This window comes from Molothrus aeneus, chromosome 32, assembly GCF_037042795.1.
Source record: "Molothrus aeneus isolate 106 chromosome 32, BPBGC_Maene_1.0, whole genome shotgun sequence".
Classification (NCBI taxonomy): Eukaryota; Metazoa; Chordata; class Aves; order Passeriformes; family Icteridae; genus Molothrus; species Molothrus aeneus.
Window position 1 is genome coordinate 2,435,210 of NC_089677.1, and position 27,888 is coordinate 2,463,097.

General features: G+C 43.9%; 2 protein-coding genes across 3 annotated transcripts; one reads left to right on the plus strand and one right to left on the minus strand.

The window, feature by feature from the left end:
• The first annotated feature begins 1,674 nt into the window (after positions 1-1,674).
• YBX3 (Y-box binding protein 3) lies at positions 1,675-18,961 on the plus strand. 2 transcript variants are annotated; one of them, XM_066568426.1, is made up of 9 exons: positions 1,675-1,900; positions 5,945-6,008; positions 7,740-7,773; positions 12,548-12,637; positions 13,275-13,397; positions 14,574-14,668; positions 16,701-16,872; positions 17,912-18,012; positions 18,421-18,961. In XM_066568426.1, the coding sequence occupies exons 1-8, from the start codon at positions 1,690-1,692 to the stop codon at positions 17,975-17,977; spliced, it is 855 nt and encodes a 284-aa protein (XP_066424523.1). In that variant the 5' UTR covers positions 1,675-1,689; the 3' UTR covers positions 17,978-18,012; positions 18,421-18,961. The 2 variants fall into 2 exon arrangements, with proteins under 2 accessions (XP_066424523.1, XP_066424524.1); XM_066568427.1 differs by having other exon boundaries at positions 14,577-14,668.
• Positions 18,962-23,244: 4,283 nt separating this feature from the next.
• On the minus strand, positions 23,245-26,007 carry SYCE3 (synaptonemal complex central element protein 3). Its single transcript, XM_066568447.1, has 3 exons — positions 25,921-26,007; positions 25,010-25,118; positions 23,245-24,071 (listed from the first exon to the last, which is right to left on the minus strand). Exons 2-3 carry the CDS (start codon positions 25,116-25,118, stop codon positions 23,902-23,904), a joined length of 279 nt encoding a protein of 92 aa, XP_066424544.1. The 5' UTR covers positions 25,921-26,007; the 3' UTR covers positions 23,245-23,901.
• Between the last annotated feature and the right edge of the window lie 1,881 nt (positions 26,008-27,888).

Consider the following 27,888-nt stretch of genomic DNA (forward strand, 5'->3'; position numbering starts at 1 on the left):
TCCAATGAGCACCTTCTTAGAAATTTTCATGCTGAAAAATGAAAAAGGAAACAGAGTGGCATATTCTTAAAGTAATGTAATGAACACAACATTGGGATAAAAAATATTTTTTGTCTCTTACGTATACAGAGGGATGCAGTGAGAACTGTAATAGCAGCGGGTTTTGCTGTCTCAGGCATGTTCAGCAAAGGATGCTCTCCAAAGACCTTCTCTTTAGCTGCAAGAACTATCAAGGAATTATTGAGAAGTGGAGATCAGGAGGGCAGATAAAGGAGAAAACAAACAGGACCGTGCCCTTGAGTGTTCAGGTATCAGAGAAGTAAGGAAAAACTTTGTGTGTACAGGAACACGTTATTTCCTTGCCTGTGGAGGAAATGGAGAAGGCCATGTCCCCGATGCTCCAGTTCAGGCATCCATCTGAGAGAAAATTATGGACTAAATGGGGAGAATGTGGAATTAAAATGGGGTGCTGCTGAGTGCAAACTGCAAAAGAGAGTAGAAACATCACCAAAGCTACACTCGTGAAGGCTGTACAAAAACTGGGAGAAGGACAGGGAAAAGGAAGAAGACACGGGCAAGAAGCCGAGAGAGAGATACGGGCAGTGGCAGCGAAACGAGGCAGCAGCGGGACAGCAGCGGTGAAAACGAAATGCCCTGGGAGGGTGGGAACTGGAGAACACCCGGGGGAATGAAAGTGCAGACGGGAGAAAAGTGGGAAGAAATAGGGGTGACCGCGGCAATGCACACAACCCTCGCAGCCCCCAGCGAGCCCCGCAGCCCCTCAGCAGCGCGCTCTACCTCGCACGGAGCAGCCGCACCCCAAACCCGCCCGCTGCCGCCCCCGCGCTATCTCCCTCCAGCGCCGCGCCCGCGCAGCGCTCCGCCCCGGACACACACACCTATGTGTGGCCACGGACAGGCATGGACAAGCGGCCGGAGAGCGCCTACCCACGCCGTACAATGCCATGTCCCCGAATCACGGAATACGCCCTGCGCTGGAAACGACCCACAAGGATCATCGAGTCCAGCTCCCGGCTCTGCGCGAGACCACTCCCAACAATCCCACCCTGCGCATCCCTGAGAGCGCTGTCCAAACGCTCCTTGAGCTCTTCTGGCAGCCTTCGGGCCGTGACCATCCCTGGGGAGCCTGTTCAGTGCCCCAGCACGCTCTGGGGAAGAACCTTTTCCTGATATCCACCCTAACTCTGCCCTGACACAGCTCCAGCCGTTCCCTCGGTCCTGTCCCTGGTCACCAGAGAGCGGAGATCAGAGCCTGCCCCTCCGCTTCCCCTCACGAAGAAGTTGTAGATTGCACGCGATGAGTTGTAGATTGTAGATTCTCTCCTCGTGCCCTGCAGTGCTATTCCACGCCGTGTCGTGTCGTGCCGCGCCCGCGCCCATGCCCGCGCCCGCGCCCGCGCCCGCGCCCGCGCCCGCGCCCGCGCCCGCGCCCGCGCCCGCGCCCGCGCCCGCGCCCGCGCCCGCGCCCGCGCCCGCGCCCGCGCCCGCGCCGCCACGGGACGCACACCCAACACCGCCCGCTGGCTGCCGGCGCGGCCCCTTTAAATGCTAATGAGGCAGCGCGCGTGCCGCGCCGGCCCCCGCTGACTGTGTTAAAACTTCGGCGGGGCCATTTTGGGGGCAGTAAGACCGAGCGCGGCCGAGCACGCAACACCTGCGCCCGGCACCATGAGCGAGGCGCCGGAGACCAGCGCCGCCAGCCCCGCGCCCGCCGCGCCGCCCGTCCCGGCCGCCGCGCCGCCCGCGCCCGCCGTCCCGGACGCCGCTCCCAAGAGCCCCGCCAGCGCCGCCGCGCCGAGTGCGGCTGTTGCTGAGGCGGCCCCCGGTGCCGCTGCCGCAGCCACAACCGCGGCGGCCGTGTCGGCGAAGAAAGTGCTGGGTGAGTACCGGGCCCTGCTCGCAACTTCGCGGCGCACCTGCAGCGGGCCACGGGGTCCGCCGGTGGCCGCAGCCCGGGCCGGCGCGCTGCCCCCCGCCCCACGCCGTGAGTCAGGCCGGGCCGCCTCCTCCCCGCGGGCCGGGGGAGCCGCGCGGCGCCGGCCGTGACGCGCTCGGGAGCTGGGCGGGAGCCCGTGTGTGCCTCATCGGCCCGGAGCGTGCGGGACAGCGAGCGCGGCACGGCCGGCTCAGCCCCTTCCCGGCACCTGCCGGCGGCGTCTCCCCCGGGAAGGGCTGCTCGAAACCCTGTGTGCCTCTCCTTAATGTTAAGGTCCTGGAATAACTTTTCTATCCATAAAGAATCTTGCTTTAGTAATGCTTCCAGGTTTAGTGGGGTTTGTTTGTTTTGAGGCTTTTTTTGGAGGGGCGGGGTTTGGTTTCTACTTTACTATCAGTAAGAAGACAAACGAAATGTCATGTTGCCATCTCTCTGCTCAAGCCCAGTGCGTAGCAAGTGTGACTCGTTTGCATTGCGATTAAATAGGATCAACCTGTTGAAAAGGACAGGACTTCAAATCTGCAGGCTGCTGCCGATAGGGGTGTACTGTTTCTAACTGTGTAACTTCTGAGGGTTTGGTAAAAGCAAAGTTGAAGCTGACTTACAGTGTAGAGTCCCAGATTTCCTTAAGGATACACGGATCCTTCTCTTCTGAAGGGGAGAACTGAGGTCTTGCTGCAAGAAAGAGAAACCAGGTAAAGGATTTCTCTGGAGTGGAGTTAGAAAGAATTCTAGCAAAGCAGAGCTTGGAGGCACAGCTTGTGTAATTCTTTTTTTTTTTTTTTTTTTCCCCGTTACCTCATTTGTCAGTAATTAGTACACAAGAATCAACACATCCATATCTGCTGGTACATCTGGCTGCTTCTTGCCTTAATGTGGCTTATTTCATTCCTGGTAATGCTTTTACCTTGTTCACCTATTCCTATTGCTTGGAGAGAAGGGGTGAGGGGAAGTGAAGGTAGAAGTACCTTTCCTGAACTAGCAGGAAAATGAAAACCCACCGTAGTGATGGCTTTGTAAAATGGCCTTATTGCTAGGCAAGCTTTTTATTAGGAATGATGAGGAAAAGGATCACTGTAAATGCTAATTGAAAATTGATTTATAAATAAAGTCCACCTCAAGTGTCTCTGTTAATGGTCACCTGTGTAGTTATGTTCTCTTAAACCTTCTTTTACAAAGATCCTATTAGAAGCAAAATGTTTTGCTTGCTTGAGGCATCCAAATGTCTGGCTTCTAGGAATTTGGGTAAAGGTTACTCAACTTTCTCTTTTTGCTAGGTCACAGGAAGCTTTGGCTCTCCTTGTTAAGAGGCTGTTTTGTTATGGGTAGGAGTGGCTGGTGATTGTTTCCTCTGATAGAGTCAGAGGACAGCATCTTGTAGAAGTATGTGAGCTTCCACTTGCTGGTGGGATGTACGTCAGCACATCAACTGCCTTCTGTGACTCAACAGTTTAGCTGGTTACTGTGTTTTCCTCTGGGCTTCTCCTCCTCCTTGCCAGACTTCCCTGCTCAGGCTTACCAGTGACTGTGCCATGGATGTTTGGTGTCATGCTTTTGTCTGAAGTTTTTTTGGCCCACAGTGATACTTAGGGGAGACTGTAAATGTCTAATTTTGCTAGCACGCTGTTTTAGGGGGAATATATTGGAGTCTCCCCCATGGAACAATGTTGCTTTTAAACTGTGTGCATACTCCTCCACTTAGCAGCAGCTAGCTGGCCACAGAGTGAGTTTTGACAGCCTCTCCTTCCCCAGCCTCTTGACCCCTCTGAGGGTTTTTGTCATGCTTCCTAGACTTCTTCCTAATCTGGTTCAAGTAGGCTGACAGATTCCAAAGCTGTTTTGCAGAGGAGGGAAGGGATGATGTTGAGAGAAGCAGTGGTAGTGGCATTGTTTCTTCAAGCAGGCTGAAACCTGCAGGTACTGTTGGCACTATTTCTGTGTTCCCCTGTCCCCTCCTGTTGATTTGTGTGAGTGTAGGGAGCTCTTGTAGCCAATGCCATTGTGGTAGCAGGAGGTGTCTGTATGTGGTGATGTCCCTATGAAACTAAACTTAAAAGCACAGCTATAAATACTGGTGCTGAACACTGTTTACTGAACTAGTTTGGCACTGAAGGAATGTTTTTCTGTTCCAGTAAACAAGAATTCTTGGGAATGCATGTTCTGCTAGGCAGAGTCTTTTTTGCGAGGTGATATCTCAGTCATGTTAAGACTTCACTGCTTCTGAATAAGAACATTTTCTACTAAAAAGTATATTAAGGAAGACCAAAACCTTCACTTCTAAAAGGGCAATCAGAAAGGGCCTGTTATTGACAGTAATAACAGCAGCAGTGCTACAATGCTGTTGTCAGATGCTCTTACTTGAGGGGCCGTGAGCCCAAAGGTCTGGCTGGCTCCGTCATCTCCTTGTGAATATTTAGAAAAGAATACAGGTGTATAGTAGATGAAGGTAACAATTTACAGTGTCTTCTTGCCTCTAGCAGAGTGGTGTGGACTTCTAAACTGGAGATTCTCTAGCCTGTTTTCCTTTATTGCCTCTTGAGTTCCTGCCACCCCCAAAACATGTATGTGAGGTTTTTAGCAAGCAGTTGTCTGTAGGTGACTAGACCCTTTTCAAGTAAGTATACGGGTTGCTTAAGTAGCTGTAATTGAGCTGTGTTAACAAGTAACAGCTCTTAAATTATAGAGGCTAGAACTCTCCTTTAACTAGGGGCTTTAAAAGTATGAGTCGGTGGTGTCCATCCATTTGCTGTGAGGTAAAGAGAGGTTGAACTGCCTCCATCACTGTTGAGTTCCTCCTACACATTCCTACAAGTTGGAGAAACAGGTTTTGCCAGGTCCTATAAGACACTGTAGTGTGGCTTCTAAGTAAATGCTGTTTTACTGGGGAGGCAGGAGCTTGCCTTGATACTGAAAGTCACGGAACATGAAGTTGGTCACTTTGTAACTAAACAGTTGATGCCTAGAGAGGCTAACCTGGAGCAGAGGCTAAACAGTTTTAAAGGAATAAAGCAGGTATTTATTAAAAGGCCTTCAAGGGATGCACCTTGGGCAGTACAAGAATCCTGCTGTGGCTCTACCCAAGATGTATGACTGGTCACGAGTTTTCACACTTTAATAAATTTTGGTCTTATTTACATATTGGGATTAATTGTCCAATTACAGCTTCAGGTTATGAAGTCCCATCCTCTCACACTGCTCTCATCAATTTGCTGTTGTTTGTACTTTTTGGGCCTGAAGCTGTAACCTGAAGCTTGGTCCTCAGGCTGGAAAAGGATTGTTTTGTCTAATTCAGCTGTGAAGAGAAGTTGCTAACATTTTATATGAACTTCAGAGTTACTAAGACAGTACGGAATCTGAAAAATATGAAAGCTACAACTTAAAGCATCACAATCACAGATCATCTTAGCAGTAGGAGTAATAAAAAAAAAACCAAACAAGTCTTGTGGGGTCTTACTTGGTTAGTGTGATGCTGACAATGCAAGAAGGAGTTTTTCCAGAATAAGGATGTGCTGCCTTTCCACTTGAGAGGGTTGCACAGTATTTGATACTGCTTCTTTGGGCAGTTCTGGTTTCCAAGGAAGAAAGAAGGGTAACTGTAAGTAAAAGAGAGGAATTGTAGACAGTTTCCTTCAGGTGTATTTCATGTCTAGCTACTAATCTGAAGAGAACTGATGAACTGCAGTGGGATTTTCAGCTTTGCTGCCCATTTCTGGGATAGAGAATAAAAAAAAGGAATAGATGTTCTATTCTGAAAATAGGGCTAGGTTTTGTGGTGTGTGGTAAACCCTTGACTGAAAAATAGTGTGTTAAAGTATTGTGTCTTGTTACTCCATTAGAATGAGCTGAACTGGGAGATGAAGGCATACTTTGAGTGTTAAGGGAACAGAATAAGTCTGGTTGCAACTTCATATGCAATTATAAAAGTATTTATGTAACGTTATTGTACTTCCTTATATTTTAGATTAACTTCTTTAATTTTCTTTCCAGCCACCAAAGTTCTTGGCACAGTCAAGTGGTTCAATGTCAGAAATGGATATGGCTTTATCAACAGGTATGTTTAAATTCTGATAGTTGTATTTATGCTGTACTAAGACTCATAGTACACAAGATAGGCCACGTGTTACTGATTGCAACAGAGACCTCAGGACCTGACTACAAGCTCATGCAGTTGATAGTCAGCTTAAGCCAGGCACTCAGCAAACTTTCTTAAGCACCTCAGCCCCCAATAAAAGGTTATGTGTATGGGGAGAAAACAGAAAGGGTCAAACTCTATAAATTTGGTCTGTTACCTGTTTCTCATGTTTACTTCCACTACACTCTTAATGAGCTACATACTCTTTAGTGACTGCCTGGCTTTTTTCAAAGGCCTGAGAAAGGTAGGAGGATGAGGGGAAATACTTTTGGGTAAACTTTAAGTGTTAACTGCTTGGTCAGAATACGTCCAGTGGATACTCATTGAGATTCCCTGATAGTATCTCACTGAAAGTATGCCAGGCCTGGGTTTCATAGAAATTTTCTCTTTGTATCTTTTGTTTTTTTCCCTTTTCTCTGGGCACAAACAAACCTCTTAATAGCATTGAGAATCCAAACAGCTGTAGGTGAGGTTGGCCATTTCTAGGTGGACATATGTAACCTTAGGTGCAGAAGACCCATGCTTCCAGTTTACTGGAGGAAACTCTGGCTTTTAAGGCTGAAATATCTTTGTGGTTGAGAGGCTTAAATGTTTTGTGTGCTTTTTTGAGGAATGTAACTGCTGCATGCTGAACACTTGTCTTCCAAAAAACATACCTGACAAGTTATTTCACTTTGCAAGTCCTTGAGCTGTTACACATCAGGCAGATTTGGGTGAGTTGGACAGTGCAGAAAGGGGTAGAAGACCCCACCTTCGTGGATCTGAAGCCAGTTGTGGTGTGGTATTAATCTCAGTCTCTGGAGGTTATTATCCAGTGTTACATAAGCTTAGAAGAAGAGTTTTAATTAGGAAGTCCTCTTAAAATCTGTAATAGCAGTTGATCTAAGAGCCTGGTTGTGGTGTAATAACTTGTTAGCTTTCTTCCTAATGTGAAATCTACTATTGCTTCAATTCAGGACAACAAATTTGGAATTATGCATTATCTTCACAAACTCTTCGACCCACCTGTTGTGTTTGTTGAGAAGGAATTGAGTGAACAGATTGCAGGGCTTAGGCTCTTTTTTGTTGTATGGGAACACAGATTCAAGGTCTCAGACTTATCTCTGTGTTTTGTACGTGGAAGCCTGAAGTGTCTGGCCTAATCCAGAAAACCTCACGTTCGTATCTGGGTCCTCCTCCTGTGGACTCTCCTAACACCTCTTGTGCCTCTTTGCTTTGAATTTCACTGAAAGGAGATCTCTGTTAACAGCTGTGGCCAGTCCTGTTGATAGTCTTGTTTGACCTCTGGGGTAACAGCTCAGGTTGCAGTCCCTCTGGAAGTGTTTTTGGGGAATTAGAGTAGTGAAAAACAAGCAGTCCAGTCATCAGCTCACCCTGCATAAAAGAAAACATGGAATATTTGCCAGAAGATTACAGAGAACCTCCCCCATCTTCTCACCCTTTTGAAGGCCTGGGAACCCTTTCTGTTCTCAAGCAAATGACCATAGAAGTTCAGAGCAGGGTTTTGGTAGCATAGGCTTAGACAGAATGTATGGAATTTAGGGCATGTGCTACAGGTTGGGAGAAGGAGGCTTTCACTTGAAAAGCCAGGAATTTCTATTAAAGTCTCTTAAGTCTAAACTCTCATGACTTCTCACTTTCTTTTCACAGAAACGATACCAAAGAAGATGTATTTGTTCATCAGGTAAGACAGCAGGAGTTGTGCTTAGACATGTGTGCTACAGTAGGTTTCTAATGTAGCTTCCTGCAACAGCTACACAACCTTGTCCTGGTTTCTCCTTAGAGTATTTTCTGCACATAACTAGAGTGGATGTGTATGTTGAAATTTTCAGGGAGAAATGTTGGGTTGTTTTCCTTCTCTATGAAGGGCTAGGTATTTTAACCCTTCTTAACCCTTTTTGTCTGCTCTAATTTGAACACTAAAGGTGTTTTTTGGTGTGGTTTTTGTTTGGTTGTCTCCTCTTGGTGAGATGATTCCTCTGTGAATACCTTGCTGCTGTTGTTTGTCCTTCCCCTGTTTCCTCATGCTCCTTGTGCCTTTTGTTTCTTCCTACTCTCTTCACTTGCAGGTCTGTTCTGTCTGCCCTCCCTGGTATTAGAGAGAAAGTGATCTAGTCTGGCTCTTAACCAGCCTGGGTTGCCATCAGCTGTTTCTGCACAAGGCAGCTGCTCTTAAGCAGAAGAGGAGGAAGGCTGTGTGCCAAGTATGCCCAAGCAGAGAGAGCTTGCCCAGCAGCTCATTATTGGTTAACTTTCCTTGAGCTGTCAGGAGGCTGTTCTAAGTTTATACTGTGACTCTCAGGTTGCAGGCAAATAATGGCAAGACAGAGGATGCTGTCTCCATGCTGATGTCAAATGATTAGTTGGCTTAGATCTGGTTTTGCATCATTCACTGGAAAGTGCAATCTTGCCCCTAGGAGTTTGTCCCATATAAAATGTCTGCAGGCTCATGTGATCTTTGAGAGCATGAGCTTTCTCTGTGGTGTGACAGTATTTCTATCAAATGTAACCAGGAAGTTTGTTCCCAGAGCTGGTGACTGAGAATGAGGATATGTGCATATATCCTTAGCTGGTGAGTCAACACTGAGAGTTAGTTTAGTTCGTGTGTCTTGATGACTAAATAGTGGTAACTGTGGTAACAGTGGTAACTGTTTCTCTGGGTCATAGGGTGTACACCCATTATCTGAACCTGGCTGAAGCTGGAAGGGGATAAATCTAGTGCGTGTTATGAGAGAAAATGATGTTGGGAAGTGTGCACAGTACACGTTCTTGGTTCAGCTGGTGGGCTTGAGAGCAAGAGCTGTCAGTGCATATACGGATTTTTGATGGTCATTTTCCTTCCTTAGTAGCCTGTGCTGTGGGCATGCTGACACATCTGTGGTCTGGTGGGATTGTGTCCAGAGGAGGGTAGGAACAGTTCTGGAAGAGAAACGTGTTCTTCTGGATAGGCAGCACTGCCTTAAAGACAAATGAGGTTTCCTTGATACTTGTGAGACAATATCCTGGAAAATGGCTGTTGTGCTGATGACAGATAACATGGATCAGTGTTATTCTGCTTGGGAGGGTTGCCAGCTGAGACCCAAACAGAAAGGTAGTGTTATCTGTGCTGTTTTGTCTCCTTCACCTGTAGAGGAGATTATCATAAATGTAAACTGGTGAGTGTATCTGGAGAGGGGTGGGCACTTCCCATCTCCTGTTGCTGAAGTCCTTTTGGTGTGAGCAAAACTGGCTTTGTTTCAGAAATGCCACATCATGTGCAGGCCTGCATCAGATTAACCCTCCTGGCAGGCTGCGCATGGCAGAGTAGAGGCTTCTAGTGCTGCTCTGGCTTGGCAGCAGTCAGATATTCCTCATCCTGTACATGGATGTGCTCGCTCCCAGACCTGGGACATTCTGGCCAGAGCTCCTGATGAGGTTGTCTGAGGAGGGAGGCAAATCCATGCTGTGAGCAAACATCCTGCTTCAAGCTCTCTCTGTACTGTTAGTGCCCTCGTGCCTGGGAGGGGCTGGATTACACTCCTAATCCCTTCAGAATAAGGCTGACCTAGTTGAATAGATACAGCTTCTCCCTGCCTCCCCTGCATGGAACGGCCGATCTCATGATTGGAATGGGGGTTAGTGCTTGGTGTCTGGCTATTGGATGCTATTTATAACTAGTACAGATTAAAATGCTTTTCTTTTTAGGGCATGCATGGCTTGCTTTGAGTTAACCCTTTGTCTTGCAGGGGCCCCAGGCAGTGTTTTTGGGAAGGGCAGCTCTTCACTTTGCATCCCTGTCTGGTTGGTTGGTGCAAGGTGCTGCCCAGGGCACTGTGTCAGTCAGCTACAGGTGCTGTGAGCAGAAGGGATCCATCTGCCTCATGGGCTGCAGTGTGTCTCACAATTTAACAACAGGAAAAGTGTCAGCAGCCAGAGCAGTTACATTTAATTAGGTAGAGTTGAAATCAATGAGCTGTGAGGAGGAGTTAATCTTTCTCTTCACTTCACTGGATTATGTTGATCATGCACAGCCTGAACTACCTGCGCTAGGAATCAGTGTAACAAATTTTGGCTGTTACTGGGACAAGGCTGGATGTGCTGATGATGTGGTGGTATGAGCATATGGAAAGAACTCTTTCAAACAAGAACCTGAACTAGCTCTGGAGGCTCTTCTGGTTGCCTGTTCATCAGTGTTCCCCATGGGAAAGGAAAGGCTTTGTTGTTGAGTGTTTTCTGTTAATATGAAACATCTGTCTTCTGAATCAGAGAAGCTGGAGCCTGCAGCATGCTGGTAAACAGTAAAAGGCAGAAGAGTGCTCTCTTCCCTCTGGATACACAGAGTAAAAGTCTTTTCATCAAGCTTAGAGCTTAGGCTTGTTAGAGGCTTATTTCAGTGATGTTTATCTGCAGCTGAAGTAGTAAAGCTTTAGAGTTTCTGCTTGGATTTCTAGGATTTACTTAAAGTTGTCCTGATTGCCTTTATAAAACAAGCTCCAGCCTACTGCAGCCTCTACCTTCTGCTGGCAGTTGCAGATCTGGATTCTTGAAGTTTCTGCCCATAAAGCTGGGAACAAAACATGTGGAATACTGTTGCTTTTATTTTCATTATGCTTTTTGAAGGGTATTTGAGGAGCTTCATCTATCTTATGAATACCCTCTGCTGAAAAGAAATTTTTTTAGTCCTTTCTTCTTCTGCACTTACAGAGAAGGGGGAAGAGTTTGAAATACAGCTTATTGACATCTCTGTCACATGCAAAGCACAAGTTCAGAAGTTTTAGTCAAATAGTATTTGTTTCAGTACAAATAGTACTAAATCAATAAGTTCAGTGCAGATTAAGGGTTTTAGTAGTAGTAAATAAAATTTATGGAAAAGCAAACACTTTGATCTGATTTTTAGAAGTGGGACAGTTACACTAAAAAGTCAGGAGAAAGCAAACAAAGTTGTTTGAGATAATTGTGGAGTCTCTGCTTGCTAAAGTAATTCCCAAAGGAATTGACTTGAACAGGTCATTCTGTTTCTGTATTAAAAAACTCCAAACCTCTTGGAATATTTTTGCTTTGACAATTATAGTATGTACACTCTTGCATCCTTTCTTAGGCTGTTCAGGGATGCTTCAAGATATAGGGAAGGATATGGCCAGAAGGACATGCTGGTCTGTGGCCTGAAACACAAAGGAGACTGTATTGAGCAGCAAGGAAAGTAAGTTTCCTAGAGTAGTCAAGATGAGCTTTAAACTGAATAAATTTTTCCTTCAGTTGGAAATATTTTGGGGCTGTTGTTGACTAAATATTGTTGCTATGCAAAGGTAACAGCTCCACTGATGGTCATTCTGCAGCTTTTATTGAACTGCAGACAGAAGAGGACAACTGTTTCTGCCGCACATCCAATTTCTTAAGCCAGGTTTATGCCCTGTGTTTCCATGTGTGTTTCTTTGCTGGCTCTGCACCTCCCTCCTTCATGCTAACTAAAGGTTCCCACATCAGGAATGTGAATTGGTCTTTAATAATCTAGTGCAAGATAATAATCTTTCAGTGAGAAAATAGCGACTGGATTAGCTTATTCAACGCACGTCTTGGTCTTTTCTTCCTGGCATCTTCCAGTTTGCAAAGCCTTGCCTAATGAGCAGACCATAGGCTTGTCTTGATAAAAGCCTTTTGTGGAGTCCTAGAAGTACTCCACAGAGTACAAGCAAGGCATTTGTTGACTGAAAATTGCTCCAGGAGTTTTGAGTGTTTCCTGTGAGTCTGAGGAGGTGTATAACTGGCTTTGATCCAAACCATGTTGTTTTTTTTTTATGTAACAATAATAGTATTATCATTAATAGCTATTATTGTCCTACTTTGGGGTTTCTGTTGCAGAGATGGCTAAGATTCAATCTGTCTGTTCTGGTGCTATTCTGTGTTATTACAGACTCACCTAATATTTGTGGTCTCATTGACAGTGCTTAGATAAAATGCTAATTTGTTACACCAGAGTTACAGTAATTCTTTTCTTGCTATGACTAAGTTGCTGTGACTTGCCATGATACCATATAGTTAATGCTTCTACAGAAATGCTCTGGGTCTTGAGTTCTCTTTAGATGGTCTACTGCTCTCCTAATGAGAAGGCAGGGATCACACTTGCTGCTAGTGCTGCCTTGGTACAGCTTGGAGGAAATCAGGCACTGAGTACGAACTCTGTTCATGCAGAGATTTGCAATAATTTCCATATCCAGTGTGCTGGGCAGAGCAGATCCTGGAGCAGCAGGTGTTTTATGAACTTATAGATAGTGAGAGAAGAGGAGACCTTGAACTGAGTATTGGTGGGCCTGTGAAATAAGAGACATCAGTCTATTTGAAATACCTTAGTGCAGTGAGTGCTCTAGTGTGTAGAGTTGGAATTGTAGCAGATAAATACTGCCCTTCCCTCATCTGTGGGGCTAAGAATGTGTAACATAAGTAACATAAAATAATATATTTTTATGCATTTTCCTTTCAAGACGGCGATAAAGAAAAACAATCCACGGAAGTACCTGCGCAGCGTTGGTGATGGAGAGACTGTAGAATTTGATGTGGTTGAGGGAGAGAAGGTGAGAGATCATGAGCTGCAGGGTGTGGTCCAACAGAGATAATATCACACAACTTTAGCTGTGTCTTTGATGTCTCTGTCTGATGTGTTAACCACTGGGTTGGTGGCATTCATATAGCTTTTCTGGGGGAAATCTGTTTTTTAAAGGTGTCATTAAGGCATATTTCTAGATATGTATCAAAGCTACTAGGAAACTGCATCCTAGTGCTTCTGGAATCTGCAGTTGTTCCTTGAGAGAACATGGGAAGCCTACGGCCTGCCCAGTAATTATGAACTGAGGCCTATATTGCCCTGAACAATTTGTCTTAGAGTCTGATAGCTTAATAACTGTAAGAACTTTCAATTTCCTTATGCTTCTAATTTCCTGAACATTTTTGAGGTTTATTTTTGACTGTCAGTTCCTTCTTGCTTCCTCCTCTGAACTCAGGCTGTTGGATAGGATTTCAGTCTCTTAACTCATGATAACTCTCTTGTTTAAGGGGTTGGGAATAACAAACCTCCTTTTGCCTTGTGCAGGAGAAAGTTCCAAGTTACAGTGATTCCTTATGCAAATAAGCCTCTTTCCTGTTTCATCTTCTCCCTGTAGCTGGTTGTTCTTTTCTCACACCACCCTGGCTACCTTTCCTTTGCCCTTACAGGGGGCAGAAGCAGCTAATGTCACTGGTCCAGATGGAGTCCCTGTGGAAGGCAGTCGCTACGCTGCAGACCGGCGCCGCTATCGACGGGGCTACTTTGGCCGGCGCCGGGGCCCACCTCGGAGTGTGAGTTCCATTTCCCTGCATTGCTGCTGCCACACACGGTACTGACAGGGCTGTTTCTTACTTGACTGTCTGAGGCACTTCTGATCATGCAACATAGGTCTAATAAGCTTTCAAGTTATGGTGTACAAGGCATCTTGACAAAACCAGAACAGTTTGGTATTGCAAAGTGGATAAACAGTATAAAGCTGTTGTAAACTGAGAAGTGTTATTTTTTTGAGTTCTTAGTCTCTCAATTATACCTCAACTGCTCTCAGATACTAACTGTTCCTACTATCTATCCTAGTTCCTTTGGATACTTAGTTATCCTGATTATTTTTATACATGAGAGAGAACATCACAGATGATTGCAGGGTTTTTAATTGTGTATGGTCATGGTGGTTGTGCAAAATGGCAAGGATACCTGTCAAACTTAGGGTAGATTACTAAGGGCTGTTAGGACGCCACAGCTTTTGCTTCCTGCTGGATCAGATGCAGAAGGTGCACCTCTGTTTCTAGGTATCTTGTTAAATTCCTTCTTTTGAGGGGAAGAATAATACACGAGAAACTCTAACTCATGTAACATTTTCTAAAACAGACATTACCAATGGCTGGCATTTAAAACACAAATTACAAACAAAAATCAAACCAGAACAAACACCCAAACAAACGTGCAACTTTATCAATTAACAACTAAAGGGGAAAGATAACCACTGCATCTCTGAAAGATTGAAAGGACTTTCTACAAAGATAAACTGTATTACATCACATCAAACACTCTATATTAAAACATCTTGATATTGTTGTGTGGGGTTCCCTGTGTAGAATGTGAAGTGGTCTGTGGCAAATTTCTGTGTGATGTCTTTGTTAGCTTTTCAAATAAAGAATTGTCCCGATCAATAGCTCCCTTGCCATAACATGTACCCCTTACAGTGCATTTCATGTAGTGAAATGCAGTTAATATGTTCAGAGAGAATGTTTCTAAGAACAGCTTCTTAGTCTGAGGAGCAGGAGCAGCATTGATGGCTCTTGTTTTGTCCTCATCTTAAATTTGCCTAAATTTAAGCCTTTTGAGAATCTGATGCTTCTTTTTACCCAATATGCTGGGATTTCTGTACTGATATATTTGTTTTGAGCTTGCATTCAGTGTTATGGTTAATATACTGCCTGTCAAATACAACACTTGTTTTCTTTTGGTAGCAGGGTGGTGAGGGAGAAATCAAGGATGGGGTCACAGAAGGAGGACAACTTCAGCAAGTGCACAGGAATCCTACCTACCGTCCCCGCTATCGCAGGTGTGTACAGTTCCTCTGCTCGGTCATTCAGGTGCTTTTCTGCTCTGTACAGGCTTCCAAGTGGGGGAGCACTTATGCAAATGATAGGCACAGCGAGAAGCATTTTAATTACTTGGAGAAATTTGTTTCATGTGCTTGTATGTTCAGAACCATAATGGCCTAGAAAGGGCAAAGAATTCTTAGCATCCCATTATTTCTCACAACTGTGCAGCATATTGAAGTGAGCTGCAGTGTCCATGTCCTCCCAGATGAACACTCATACTTTTCTGGATAAGTAATAACTTATACTTTATCTGGGACCCTGCTGGGGGTGCTGGTGGGTAAAAACTCGTGTGAGTAAGCTGGTAAATGTGGAGTTGCAGCCCAGAAAGCCACCCATATCCTGGGGTGCAGCAGGAGCAGCATGGCCAGTAGGCTGAGGGAGCTGACTGCCCAGTACTTGAATGGGGCTTATAAGAAAGATGGAGATTAACTTCTTAAGAGGGCCTGTTGTATTAGCATGAGGGGTAATGGTTTTAAACTAAGAGATTTAGTATAAATGGAAGGAATACTTTTTTACTATGAGTGTGGTAGAACACTGAAATAGTGTTCTACTGAAAACGTTACCCAGAGAGGTGATAGAAGCCCCTTACAAGGTCAGGTTGGAGAGTGCTCTGAGCAACCTGATCTAATTGAAGGGAGTTGGACAAATGGCCTTTAAAGGTCCTCAAGAGACTGGTTTGTCTGCCATTCACTCAGTTGCCCCTCATCATATTGTCCTTGTTTATCAAGTAGCTTATGAAGTCAAATTCCAATACAGAATTTAGAGATGAACTATAAAAATTATGTAATCCCCATTTTTTCATGTGCACGTCTGTTCAAAAACAAAAAGTAGGAGGTGCGTAACAGCGCAAGAGCAGCAACATGCTGAATTTGATAGGGATAACAAGATTGTTCTTAATTGTAATGACTTGCCTGTTCAATGAACAATGGATCCATCCTTTTGGAATCTGGGTATAAAACCACAAACCTTCCACCTCTAGTTTGGGCTCTTCTGTTTATGCATATTCATGTTCAATTTGGCTCTTTTATCTAGGACTGTGGGAAATGGGATACTACTGATGCTTGCTGCTTGTTGGCATCCAAGCTGAATAAATTTAATTCCTGAAAGTCTTCATTAGTTTTGGGCAGTCAGAGATAGTGCCATAGCAAGTCCAGTGAGGCTTTTGCATGTCATGGGGTTGAATCACAGGCTGAGTAACTTGTCCATGACTAATGGAAACTTGTTATTTTCTGATGCAATTTTCCTATGAGAGGAATGATACAGCCTATCAGTGCACAATGCTTCTGTTTGAGTTCACAGATATTGCTTTTGTTTACAGGCACTCAATCCAGTGACTGGCACTTTTGTTATGTTCCTTTGGAAAAGTTAAATTGGCTTTTGGGACTAGGTGGCTGTGGATTAGCTAATGGGAACTGGATTTTGGCTGTGTTTTAACAGTTTATAAACAGTGTTTATACTAGAAATCAGGTGAAATGCTCTTCTATACATCAAGAACATGGACTTGATAGCTTAGTGTTAATCAGGTCCAGCTCACCTGTGATAGGTGCTTTTCCTAATTGGTTAAGAGGGCAACATGAAGCAAAGAGCCAAGATCCAGGAATGGTTTTCAGGTAGAAGTGAGGAGGATTGCAAGGACTCCACCATTAATTAGGAATAGAACTAGGCTGGTATTTAGCCATGCCAAAGCTAACTCAGTGCAATCAGCCTGTGTGGCCACTACTGGCTTGTTTCTTCTGCTAGTTGCAATTCAAAGGGGCTAGCTGCATCTTCATTGTGGGATAGACAGCAGAATATGGTGATGTAGCTTCAGCAGTGAAGAGACACCCACTTTCCTTGTCTTTTCTTTCCAACCATATGTCAGCCAAACCCTGAAGGGGATGGTTTGCTAGTTGAGGATGATTCTTGGTTTTGGGAGGTTTTGCTAGGCTAAAATTACTGTAGTTTAACTTTCTTGATTTCATTCTTACCACCTCTTTCTGCCCCTCTCAGAGGGCCCCCTCGCCCACGCCCTGCCCCGGCAACTGGAGAGGCTGAAAACAAGGAGAACCATCACGAGGCCAGTGCCATGAGCCAGCAGCCGCTGCGCCGCGGCTACCGGCGCCCCTACAACTACCGGCGCCGGCCGCGCCCAGCCAGCGCCCCGGCACAGGAGGGCAAGGAGGTACGGACAGCATGCTGCTCAGAGGCACGAGCACCTCCCCTGCCAGGGAACCCTGGGGGAATTGGGCTGCCTCAGCCTGGGCAAGAGAAGGCTTTGGGGGGACCTCATTGTGGCCTTGCAGGGCCTGAAGGGAAAGATGAGGTAAGACAGTTGCAAGGGCCTGGAGTGACAGGACAAGGGGGAATGAGTTAAAACTGAAAGAGAGTAGGTTTAGATTGGATATGAGGGAAAAAACTTTTCCCTCATGAGGATGGTGAGGCCCTGGCACAGGTTGCCCAGGTAAGCTGTGGCTGCCCAATCCCTGGAAGAGTTCAAGGCCAGGTTGGATGGGACTCTGAGCAGCCTGGGATAGTGGAAGGTGTCCCTGCCCATGGCAGGGGGTTGGAATGAGGTGATCTTCAGGGTCCCCTTCCAACCCAAATGATTTAATGATTGTATGTAGCAGAGGTTTTAATGGAGTGAATGCCCAAGATCTTCTGCCCTGTGTGAGTTTTTAATAAATGTATTCATGTGCTGGATAAGTCTGATGACCAAATCTGACATGCTGATTTCCTTGCCTGCTTCTTCTGACCCTCTGAGAATAAGCGCCTGATCTTAAAAGGAACTTAAAAGGCAGTAGGATAGGGAGTGCTTCTGGATAGTTCTTAATTGGGGTCAGACTGTAACAATTATTTTTGAAGTGCAAACAGTTGTGTTTTCCTGCTTCCATAAACCTTAACTCTGTATGTAGCATGAGAGATGGATTTGAAAGCTCTAGATCCATTTCCTGAACTGTTTGAACCAGACAATTTCAGGAAACTGTTTGCAAACACAGATTATACTTTAATGAGGGAAGATTTTCTCATTCAGTCTCTACTTCAGGTATTCCCTTGACAGAATCTGCTGTGTAATACTCAATTACAAGAAATACACTAAATATTTTCTGGAGATGCATTTTTCTTGATTGTTTTAAAACCTGCATTATGCTGGCTGTACTGCTGAAGAGAGGAAGGGTGTGGAGGTCAGCCTTTGCCTATAATAAGAGTTTGTTGTGTCTCAGGCAAAGACAACTGAAACACCCGCTGAAAATCCTGCTCCAGTGACAGAGCAGAGTGGCGCTGAGTAATGTCCGGCTCCCCAGGCACCTTTACCATGGCTCAGGTAAGGAATATGGACAGTTCTGTTTCCCAATGAAAGCAGAGTGGGTATGCTTCTAGGATTCTGGCCACATCGCCTTGTGTAGGGCTTGATATTTGTGATAAGCTCTGAGAATGCTGTATAGGCAAACCAAGATACTGCTTTTCTCTTCTTTCTTCCCTCTGCCTCTGTATTTGTCACAAAGTAAGTTTTACTTTATAATTGATTTCTTTTTTTCCAGGAAGCTCTCTGGTCTGTATAGTAACAGCATCTGCTGATGAGTTATTTTATTTTAGGAAGATCCTGATTATGGACAGGATAAGCCAGTTGTGCTTATCCTGCCTGTTATAATTCTTTTCATTTGACATCTTGTCTATTTATTGAGACAGTGAAACTTAAAATGCATTTTTTTAACATGTGGCTCTTCAACAGGTGTCCTAAAGTATCACTCAAAAGTAACACCAAAGAAACACACAAGCAATAAATTGTCAACAGTGATGACGAAAGCAAAGATTTGAAATACCAAAATGTAAAAGAAAATTTACCAGCAGCTGAGATCCAGGGAACGCCTACAAGACAGATGCATGAAGAGAGAAAGAGAGAGCGATTCAGAAAGAACCACCTCCCTAGTTTTAACAGCAACTGTGGAGCTATTTGGTTTTGGGGGTTTTTTTCCCTAGAATTTCACTGTTTTGCTAGTATTGATTTTTTTCAATTTTTCTTTTGGTATCAAACTGAAAAGGGAAAAAGAAAAAAAAAAAACAACCAAAGAACTAAAATTGAAATAAAATGCTTTTTGTATTGTATGCTGGTGCTAAACCTCCCAAGTGTGAGTTTTTTTTCTGTGCCAGTCCTGTTCACTGCAGGATATGGGGAGGACAAACTTCCGCTTTCCTTGTTAAGATCTATTTGAAACTGTGCAGCATGGGTGACGTTCCTCACAAATAAAAGTGATTTCAACTACCAAAAAAAATCTGGTTTAGAGTATTTTTTCATGTTTGTTTATAAAATAATTCATTATTTTAATCTTGTTCCTTCAGCGCTTATATGTGAAAGAGAGCTTCCTCTTTGGTGTGTCTTGGTGGATGATACCTGAGCATGGTTATGTGGATATACTTTTGTATATTGATTTCTTTGCAGAAGTTTTATACTAAACAGCTATAATTTAGTGTTCCCTCTGTTCCTTTCGCTCTAATGATGTTTAATAGTTGGGTTTTCCTGTTACTGTCTTGTGGCAGGAGTTTGGGGGATGTGGAGTGAGTTCCTGGAATGTTTTTTTCTCATCTGTTTTGCTAGGTTTTTGTGTTGTGTAAACAGTAGAATCCAAGTTTTGAGACTCTGCTCAAGGACACTTGTGTAGTAACTACCACTTTATCTAAGCTTCTGTTTTGAATAATGTTTGACTGGTTTCTCCACTCTATTTCAAACCAGTAAAATCTCTGTACCTGTGCCATTTGTGTTAATGGGCAAAGTACTTAGCTATCTTATAATATCAGTGGTGTTTTAATGTTTCTCCCTAAAATTTGGCTGTCTTCCAGCTGTTGAATCTGGGTGCATATCTTGTGTCCTTCATTGTCTAGTCCAGCATTTCTCACTGTCTTGCAGTTGCTGTTGCCCAAATCCTAGATAAGCATATTTGTTTCTCAAACAAATAATCCTGTTATTCTTCAGGAATTGAGTGGAGAGTGCAGGGCATAATTGCACTCAAAAGGTTTTTGCTTCCAGCTTCTGGGAGGTGAGGAAGGGCCCTTGCACCCTATTGCCTTTGCCTTGGGGACAAGGAGGGTGGGAAGAGGCTGAGTGGTGCCTGAGCTGCAAAGCTTACAGCTGCCTGAATTGCAAGGGATTAGGAGCCTTTTAATGGTTGTGAAGTGAAAGCCATAGGCTTGGTTGAGGAAGAAATCTTCACTTGGAAGATCAAGAAATATGTCTGTTTTGACACAAAATGCAATAAGGTGAGGAAAATATAAGTAATGGTACCTTAAAAAAATTCTTAAGCAGGATAAATTTTTTAGGCTTAAATTTTGCTCCAAACTAAATGTGCAGACATACTGAGGAGATGTTGATAATTTCACCATAATAAGGAGATGCAAGATATTCATAAATACTGAAATGTTACTGCAGAACTTGTCATAAAAACTACTTTAACTGCCTTCAATAGGTGTTTTTCCTTGAGAGATTTGACAGGCTAAAGACAATTTTCTTAATCTCTGCAAAAATGTAGGTCAGATTGAATCAGGTTAACAAAAGTACCTAACTAGCCTTTTTTTTTTTTTTTTTTAATGAATGGAGAAAGTGAGAGAGAGAGGCAAGTAATGTCCTGGCATTGAGTTCTATTTGTTATTTCTGTCCTGCCTCTAGTAAGAATGTTTGCATAAAACAGAAGCCAGTGACTGACATAACCTACTTCATCCCTCTCGGTTACCTGGTTATGAAAATGTAAGCTTAACTCTAGCAAAGTTTAAAGCACTTACTGAAATTGCATCTTAGATGTCTTGGGCTGTACATAAGTTGTTCCTTTACTAGGCCTCTTAGACTCTTCTTAGCTGAATTTCCCAGAAAAAAAAATATAAACCTGGTGCTTAATAATGAGGGTCATATCACTTGGCAGCTGGTGCTTGTGCTGTAAATAAGGCTATGGGTTATTTGCCTCGAGCAGAATTTCAGATGAGAGCTTAGTTTGTGTTGTGTTGGTTTGATTTTTTAAAAAAACATTTAGCTCCATGGATTTTGAATTTGTGGAGTAGCTAATGTGCTGCAAAAACATTCCCTGTGGCTTGTGAACTTTTGAGGAGGATAAAGAAAGGAAGAAGACAGTTCTGTAGGCCTTCCTTTGTGCATGGTTTCATTTGAACATAATTGCAATACAAGGCATTCACAGTCTGGTGAGAGAAATAGGTGTACTGTAAGCTTCTGTCTCAGACAGTGTTGCTGCCGTGGGAGAACTACACAGGTGCAACAAGTGCCTTGGAAGTGAAACACTTTCTGTTGGAAAAAGCTCTGGAAATCAAGCCTGTGCTACATAGTTTGCTATGAGGCCTATGAAATCAGATGTGGATGTCTGACTCTGTGACTTGTGGATTTTTTACAGAGTCTCTTTGCAGATCCCGAGTTCAAAGCCATGGCCTTAGACATCATTCTGCTTTCTGCTGGTTTGGCTTTTTGGAGAACCAATGAGCCTTCAGCACTGCTGTGGTTCTGTAGAGAATCTGTAGAGAGAAAGTCCATGCTCTGAAGTCCTCAGAGCTGTAGGGAAAATCATCTGCTGGAGCCAAGTGGCAGTGGGATCCTTCCACAGGTGTAAATGGGATGAGAAGATTTTGGAGGCCATGTCAAATAAGTGGTAGCTTAAACTTTCTGTTTTGTGCTGTTTGCAATAATGGAGCAAGGCTGCTATGACTGAATTTTGAGTCCTAGAGCAGGACAACAATGTACTGAGCAGAAAATAGATCTTGATGACTTAGTACCACCAGCTGATGAGTAATTGATATCTTAAGGTTTTAAAATGTGATAGAAAAGACTCAGAGCTTCATGATATTTTCTGACTAGTGTCAAAATACATTATTCTTCAATGTTTGGCTGTAAGTTTTGACTTGTAAATAGTGACTTGAGTAGGACCACAAAGGTCCTTAGAATTAATCAATTATACACTGCCATTTTCATGCCAGTAGTGCCTGTGGTACAGTTCTTGTTCAGAAAAAAAAAAAAATTATTTTAATAGTATGCGTAAATAGATATATTTACATATAATTTTATATATTTTTTATATATAATATATATAATAAATCTGTTACAGATTCAATTTCAGGAAAAATTGCTGCAAGAATGTGGACTGAAATTTTGAACATATGCTAAAACGTAAAACAGCTCATATGTATTCTTGAGCCTTTCTGAGGTAATTTGGGCTATAATAAAGAACTGGAGGGCAGTAGTAGTAAATGAAATAAATATTCTAAACAGAGCTCTAGGACACGTTCTGACAAGGTCAAGATGCCTGAGTGTGAAATGTTCTCCTTTCAGCACTCTTTCAGTTGTTTTACACTGGAAAGAAGGGCACAGTTTGAACCAGAAGAATTTCCATCAGAATTATACAGGAAGCTTTGTATAAGTCTCATCTGTTTCTTGGTAAGAAACTGTTAATGGAAACAATACTCTAAAATATTCTCAATGCTCTAACGCAGAGTATTGAGAATATTTATGGCTCCACTTGATGGCTCTTGGATAGGTTAGTCTTGGACATCAGCCTCTTGACCTGCCAACAGGTGCAGTGCATAGCTAAGATCAGTAAATTTTGCTGTGTCATGAATGGTGAAAGCATTGCAGTGTTACACCCCACACAACTGCTGACACTTCACATCACAGAAAATGGGTGCTGGGGAGTTAAGAGATGACAGCAATCTATTTTACTGGTACAGTTATGTGAGCACTAGATGGGGCTGTTACTCCACTTAATTTTTTCTGGAAATTCATGGACACACCCCTCTGACAAGAAATAAAGGTGTTGCAATGTGGGCTATCTGGGTTCTGCTGCAGGCTCGAGGGGGGCTGAAATAGGGTAGATGGTAACAACCCAGTAAATAAATAAAGGATAAAAATAGCAAAGTAAAAATATAAATATCTTGCTGTATAGTTTTTCTAGAAATAAGCACTGCTGCCTATCCCTAACTTTCCTCTCATAATCATCACATAACTGCAAAGAAAATCTTGGGGAGAAGGGAAGATCTACCCATGGGAATGTCAAGTGTAGAGTTCAAAGTTTGTTCTTACCATTTGTATCTCTAGAAATATTTGGTATTAAAAAAAAAAGCAAACACCCAAAGTTAAATTGCCTGCATATTTTTTACTTCAGTGGATAAACATTTTGTCTGAATTTAGATCAACCACTCTCAAAGAAATACACAGCCTAAACATTGGCAAACTTTCAGGGATTATTTAGATGTGATTTAAATCATTACCTCTTCAGAGGAGATGGAGGTGTTCTCACTTGCTGCATGATGGTTACTTTCTAGTTAAAAGAGACTGATTTTAATAAAAGGGAAGGTCCTTAAAACTTAGTGCAGTGAATTCCATCTCTGATAAATAACTCATTTATGTAAAACCAGAAACCATGAGGTGCTGCTCTTAATCCACATCCTGACTAAAGAAGACATTTTTTAGTCCTTTTCTAATATTTTACAGTAAGAATGTATGGAGAAAAGCATGTTTTATAACATGATTAGTATTTTCTGCAGCAATGCCACCACACTCACTGCAGTCTATAATGGTAAAAAAATTTATTTCATGCCATCTTCAGAGGGTTTGAGAGGAACAATCTTTCTGTGGAAATGAGTTCAAAGAAATGGTTAAAAATCTAATGGAAGAAGATGCAACAACTGTAGATGATCTATCTAAATAATAAAACTATGTAATTGAACACCTAGATGATAATACTAAATAAAACCATCTAAATCTATCTGCAGATCTAGAATTTAACCTGTGTTTCATTTGGGAAAGTAAGCAATTCTTCAGTTTTTGAAAAGCATGGGCTAGCACAATGCCATTAGGGTGGTCCTCTATAGCAGCTTCACCATCCCTCTAGTTTGTTCAGGTTTCTAAGAATTTCAGTTATGCTGACCATGGAGTATGATCTTCCAGGGAAAAGGTCAGAGGGTGTGTCAGTTGTGTGTGCAAACTCTACAGGGACTACTGATTGGCATTATGCAAATACACACATTGCTGCCTTTTACTCTCAACTATATGAAGCTATATGTGTAATCTCATTAAAATAATTCCACAGACATTCACAAATAAGTAGTACTTAGCGAGAGGAAAGCCCATTTCCCACAGTGCCTGTGAAACCTCCACAGCTGGGAGAAAAAAGGACTTAAGTGATTTTCCAAGGAATGTCATTCTGGCAGCATGACCAAGTTCAATTTATTCTTTTTTTTCCCCTTCACCTCTAGATTCCAGTAGCACCTCTTGCCATTTCTTCTCCATCTGCTCTTTGCACATCAGGAAGACATCTTCCGAGTGCTGCATGGCGTTGGACAGGTCTGGGTTGGTCTGGATGGCCGTGTAGTCAAAAGTCATCCAGGTTGCACGCACTGCAAACACAACATGTATTACTATTTTCTGGCCAGGAAAAAGCAATGACTGATTCAATAAATAAATTCAATAAGCAAATTCAATTAATAAAATGAATTATTATCACTTGGGATCTCAGAGAAGGCTGGAAAATAAAACAGAAACTGCCTACAGTAATACTAGATTAAACAGAATGTTCAGTATTACTTCTTATAAATGTCTCAAAATAGTTCACAATGAAAGTACACTGATGTAAATTATGAAACAAGGATGGACACTTCATCTAAAAATGACAACAAAACAGGTAATCAAATGGGAAGCGTCAAGAGAGTGTTTTAAAATATATGAATATTATATAAGGAGTCCTCCCTCTAGACCGGTTACAGCTTGTGTTAGGTGAGGAAGAATAAGATCAAGGAGATTGCAACAGAGATGAAATATTTTAAGGACAACTTAAGTAATGAAATTGATCTTGAAATAATCAGTACCTTAAATAATGGAATTGATTTTGAAATAATGAGTATCTGATAAAACTGAGCAAATAGTTTTAGCACTTATGCACTAATGTACACTTACTTACTTCCCCCCTTTTATTTTACCAAGAATTCACTATAGTACGTTGATCTGAGAGGTGATATGTATCCATGTTTTAGAATTAAGTCTCATTTTATAGACTATATTTTAACAATTGTACATTAAAGACCTTAGTAATATTTCTTTTTTTAACCAACACTCTGAACTAAGTATGCGTCATCACCTATTGATTTTTAATTCTGAGCCATCTGAACCACCTAAATTATTTGTACGCTTTTTCACAATTAAGAACACGAGGGCATTAGTTGATGGTGATTGTTTTAATTACATTTCTATCACACAGAAGTTTACAGAATAAATATAAAAATAAATCTTCAATGTTTTTAGTACAAAAATTCATATCATTCCTAATAAAGACCTGTACCTGTTAGTTTTTCCATTTCCTCCAGAAGTTCCTCCATATCTGTTTTAATGTTCTCCACCATCTTTCCCCAGTTATAATAGTTTCCTTCCTGAGATTCTGATTCAGCCATCTATAAGGAAACCAGGAATTTCCTACTTTATTTTACTCTAAAGTGAGTTGATTTTCATAGTTGAGACCAAGTAACACAGCAATAAAAAAATAAAAGCATATACTTTTTAGATTACATGTGAATTCAGTAAGAATCTGACTTTAAGGTTACTGGTCATCTGTATGCTGCATATTACTTGTGACTCATTTTGAAATTAGTAGAAAGAATAAGCTAAAATATGCTGTGCTTGTGCAAAAAAAAGATTTTTGGTATCAGTAATAAAAGATCATTGTGTCAAACTCTTCACTAGCAAACTTCATTACCCTGTTACAGTTGTCTTCCAGCTTCTCTCCCAAATACTCTGACCCAGGGCAAGTCCTTATTTTCAAAGTTAGTTGTAAAATCCCCATTTGTAACCAGTATTTATTTCACAATTGCAGGCACCAGACAGGTTAAGTACAATCACTAAGTTCTGTCACCATAGAGGCAGATAAGTGATTATGATTCCCTAAGCTCTGATTAGTTGTAGGGAATGAAATTCTAGGATGTAAAAGTGCTTGGGGCAAAAATAGAGTTTTAGAACCTTAGTGTTCACCGAAAATGTAACAGAAAGTATTGCCTTTAATTTCCTTTTCTGAAAACCATCAATGGATGGGACAGAACTGTGAAGAAAGAGACGGAAGAGCTTCAGTGTAGTGACTTTATACATCACACTGCAGAGTTTTTATCCCATGATTTCTCAGACTCAGTGGGTATCTATTTTCCGGGGTTTATTGCCGGTATGTGCGGAAGGAACGCGACCGGTGGTTTGTAGTGGCCTTACAGCATTGTAAATCGGCGGCAGACCTCGGACGCTAAGTGTTCCAAGTGTCTTTTCGTACAACGAGGTAAAACTGAGGTTAACCGGCCATCCCCCTTTAGATCCCAAGCTGGGGTGCTGTCCCACACCACGGGCACCTTTCGGCCGCCGCCACGGCCGCGTCCCCCGGTGCGCCGGGGCCGCGCCGCCGACCGCCCTCACGGACGGGGCGGGCGATAACGGGACACCAAACGCCGCCCGGCAGCCGTGCCCGCCCCTCCCGCCCGCTCATTGCCCGGGCGCACGAGCTCGGTTGATTCTGTGTTTCACGAACACAATCGCTTGGGATAGCTCGGCGGCCGGGAGGGCGGCGCGGTTGGCGCTCCGCGGCGCCGGGCTGTGGCTGTGGCTGTGGCCTGGCACCGTGTTCCGGGTCCGGGTCCCGGCTCCGTGTCCCAGCTCCGTGTCCCGCCTGCCCATCGCTTCCAGCGCCGCCGCGGCCGGCTCTGTACGGCATCACAGACAGAATCACAGAATCACTAGGCTGGAAGAGACCTTCAAGATCATCGAGTGCAACCCATACCGTAACGCCTCAAGTAAACCATGACACCGAGTGCCACATCCAGTCTTTTTTTAAACACGTCCAGGAATGGTGACTCCACCACCTCCCCAGGCAGACAATGACAGTACTTTATCACTCTTTCCATAAAAAACTTTTCCCTAGTATCCAACCTATATTTCCCTTGGCAGAGCCTGTGTCCTCTGGTTCTGTCAGTTGCTGCCTGGAGAAAGTGACCAACCCCACCTGACTACACCCACCTTTCAGGGAGATGTAGAGAGTGATAAGGTCCTCCCTGAGTCTCCTTTTCTCCAGGCTAAACACCCCCAGCTTCCTCAGTCGTTCCTCACAGGGCTTGTGTTCCAAGCCCCTCACCAGCCTCATTGCCTTCCCTGGGTGTGCTCAAGCCTCTCAACGTCCTTCCTAAACTGAGTGGCCAGAACTGGACACAGCACACAAGGTGTGACCTCACCAGTGCCGAGTACAGTGGAAGAATGACCTCCCTGCTCCTGCTGGCCACACTATTCCCAATACAGGCCAGGATGCCACTGGCCTTCTTGGCCACCACTGCTGGCTCGTGTTCAGGTGGCTATTGACCAGTGCCCCCAGGTCCCTTTCTGCCTGGGCACTGTTCATTCACACTGTCCCCAGCCTATGGCGTTTCAGGGGGTTACTGTGGCTAAAATGCAGGACTCGGCACTTGGACTTATTAAATATCATCTTATTGGGCTCTGCCCATCCATCCAACCGAGCCGGGTGTGTGGTCTGGGTGGTTTCTACGTGTGCTACAGCTGTCCTGCAGATAGAGGATGGTTATGTTAATAAAACTGCCAGTCTGCTGCCTTTCAATGTGCTTAACCATAAAGAAAAAGCAGAAAAGGACAGAGGATGTCAAACGGGACCGGGCTGGGCGTGCTGGGCAGCGCGGCTTCCCTCCGCCCCGTGCCCGGCGCGGTGCCATCCCCGGGCCCGGAGCAGGGGAGGTGCGCCCCTCCGCGTCCACAGCCCCGGCGCAGCAGGGCCGCCCTCCGACCCGTGCCCGGCCCTGCCCCGCCCCCGGGCGCGGCGGGCCGTAGGAGCTCCCGTGCTAAATGGGCTGCGGTGGTTTCAGGGGCTCTCCTGACAGTAACGCAAAAGTACTTCTTAACCCCTGAGTTTAAAGCTGCGTGGAGCTTCTGCTGCTTTCCTCAGGGAGTCTCTCCCTGCCTGCGGGATGGAGGGAGACGTCAGACCAGGGCCGGCAATGACAGCTCAACGAGCAGCAGGTTTACGGCTAAGGAGAGTAGGTTTATATTGTATATAAGGAAAAAATACTTGCCAGTGAGGGTGGTGAGAAGTTGGAACAGGCTGTCTTGAGAAAGTTGTGGATGCCCATCCCTGGAAGTGTTCAGGGTCAGGCTGTAGGGACTAGTGGAAAGTGTCTCTGCCCATGG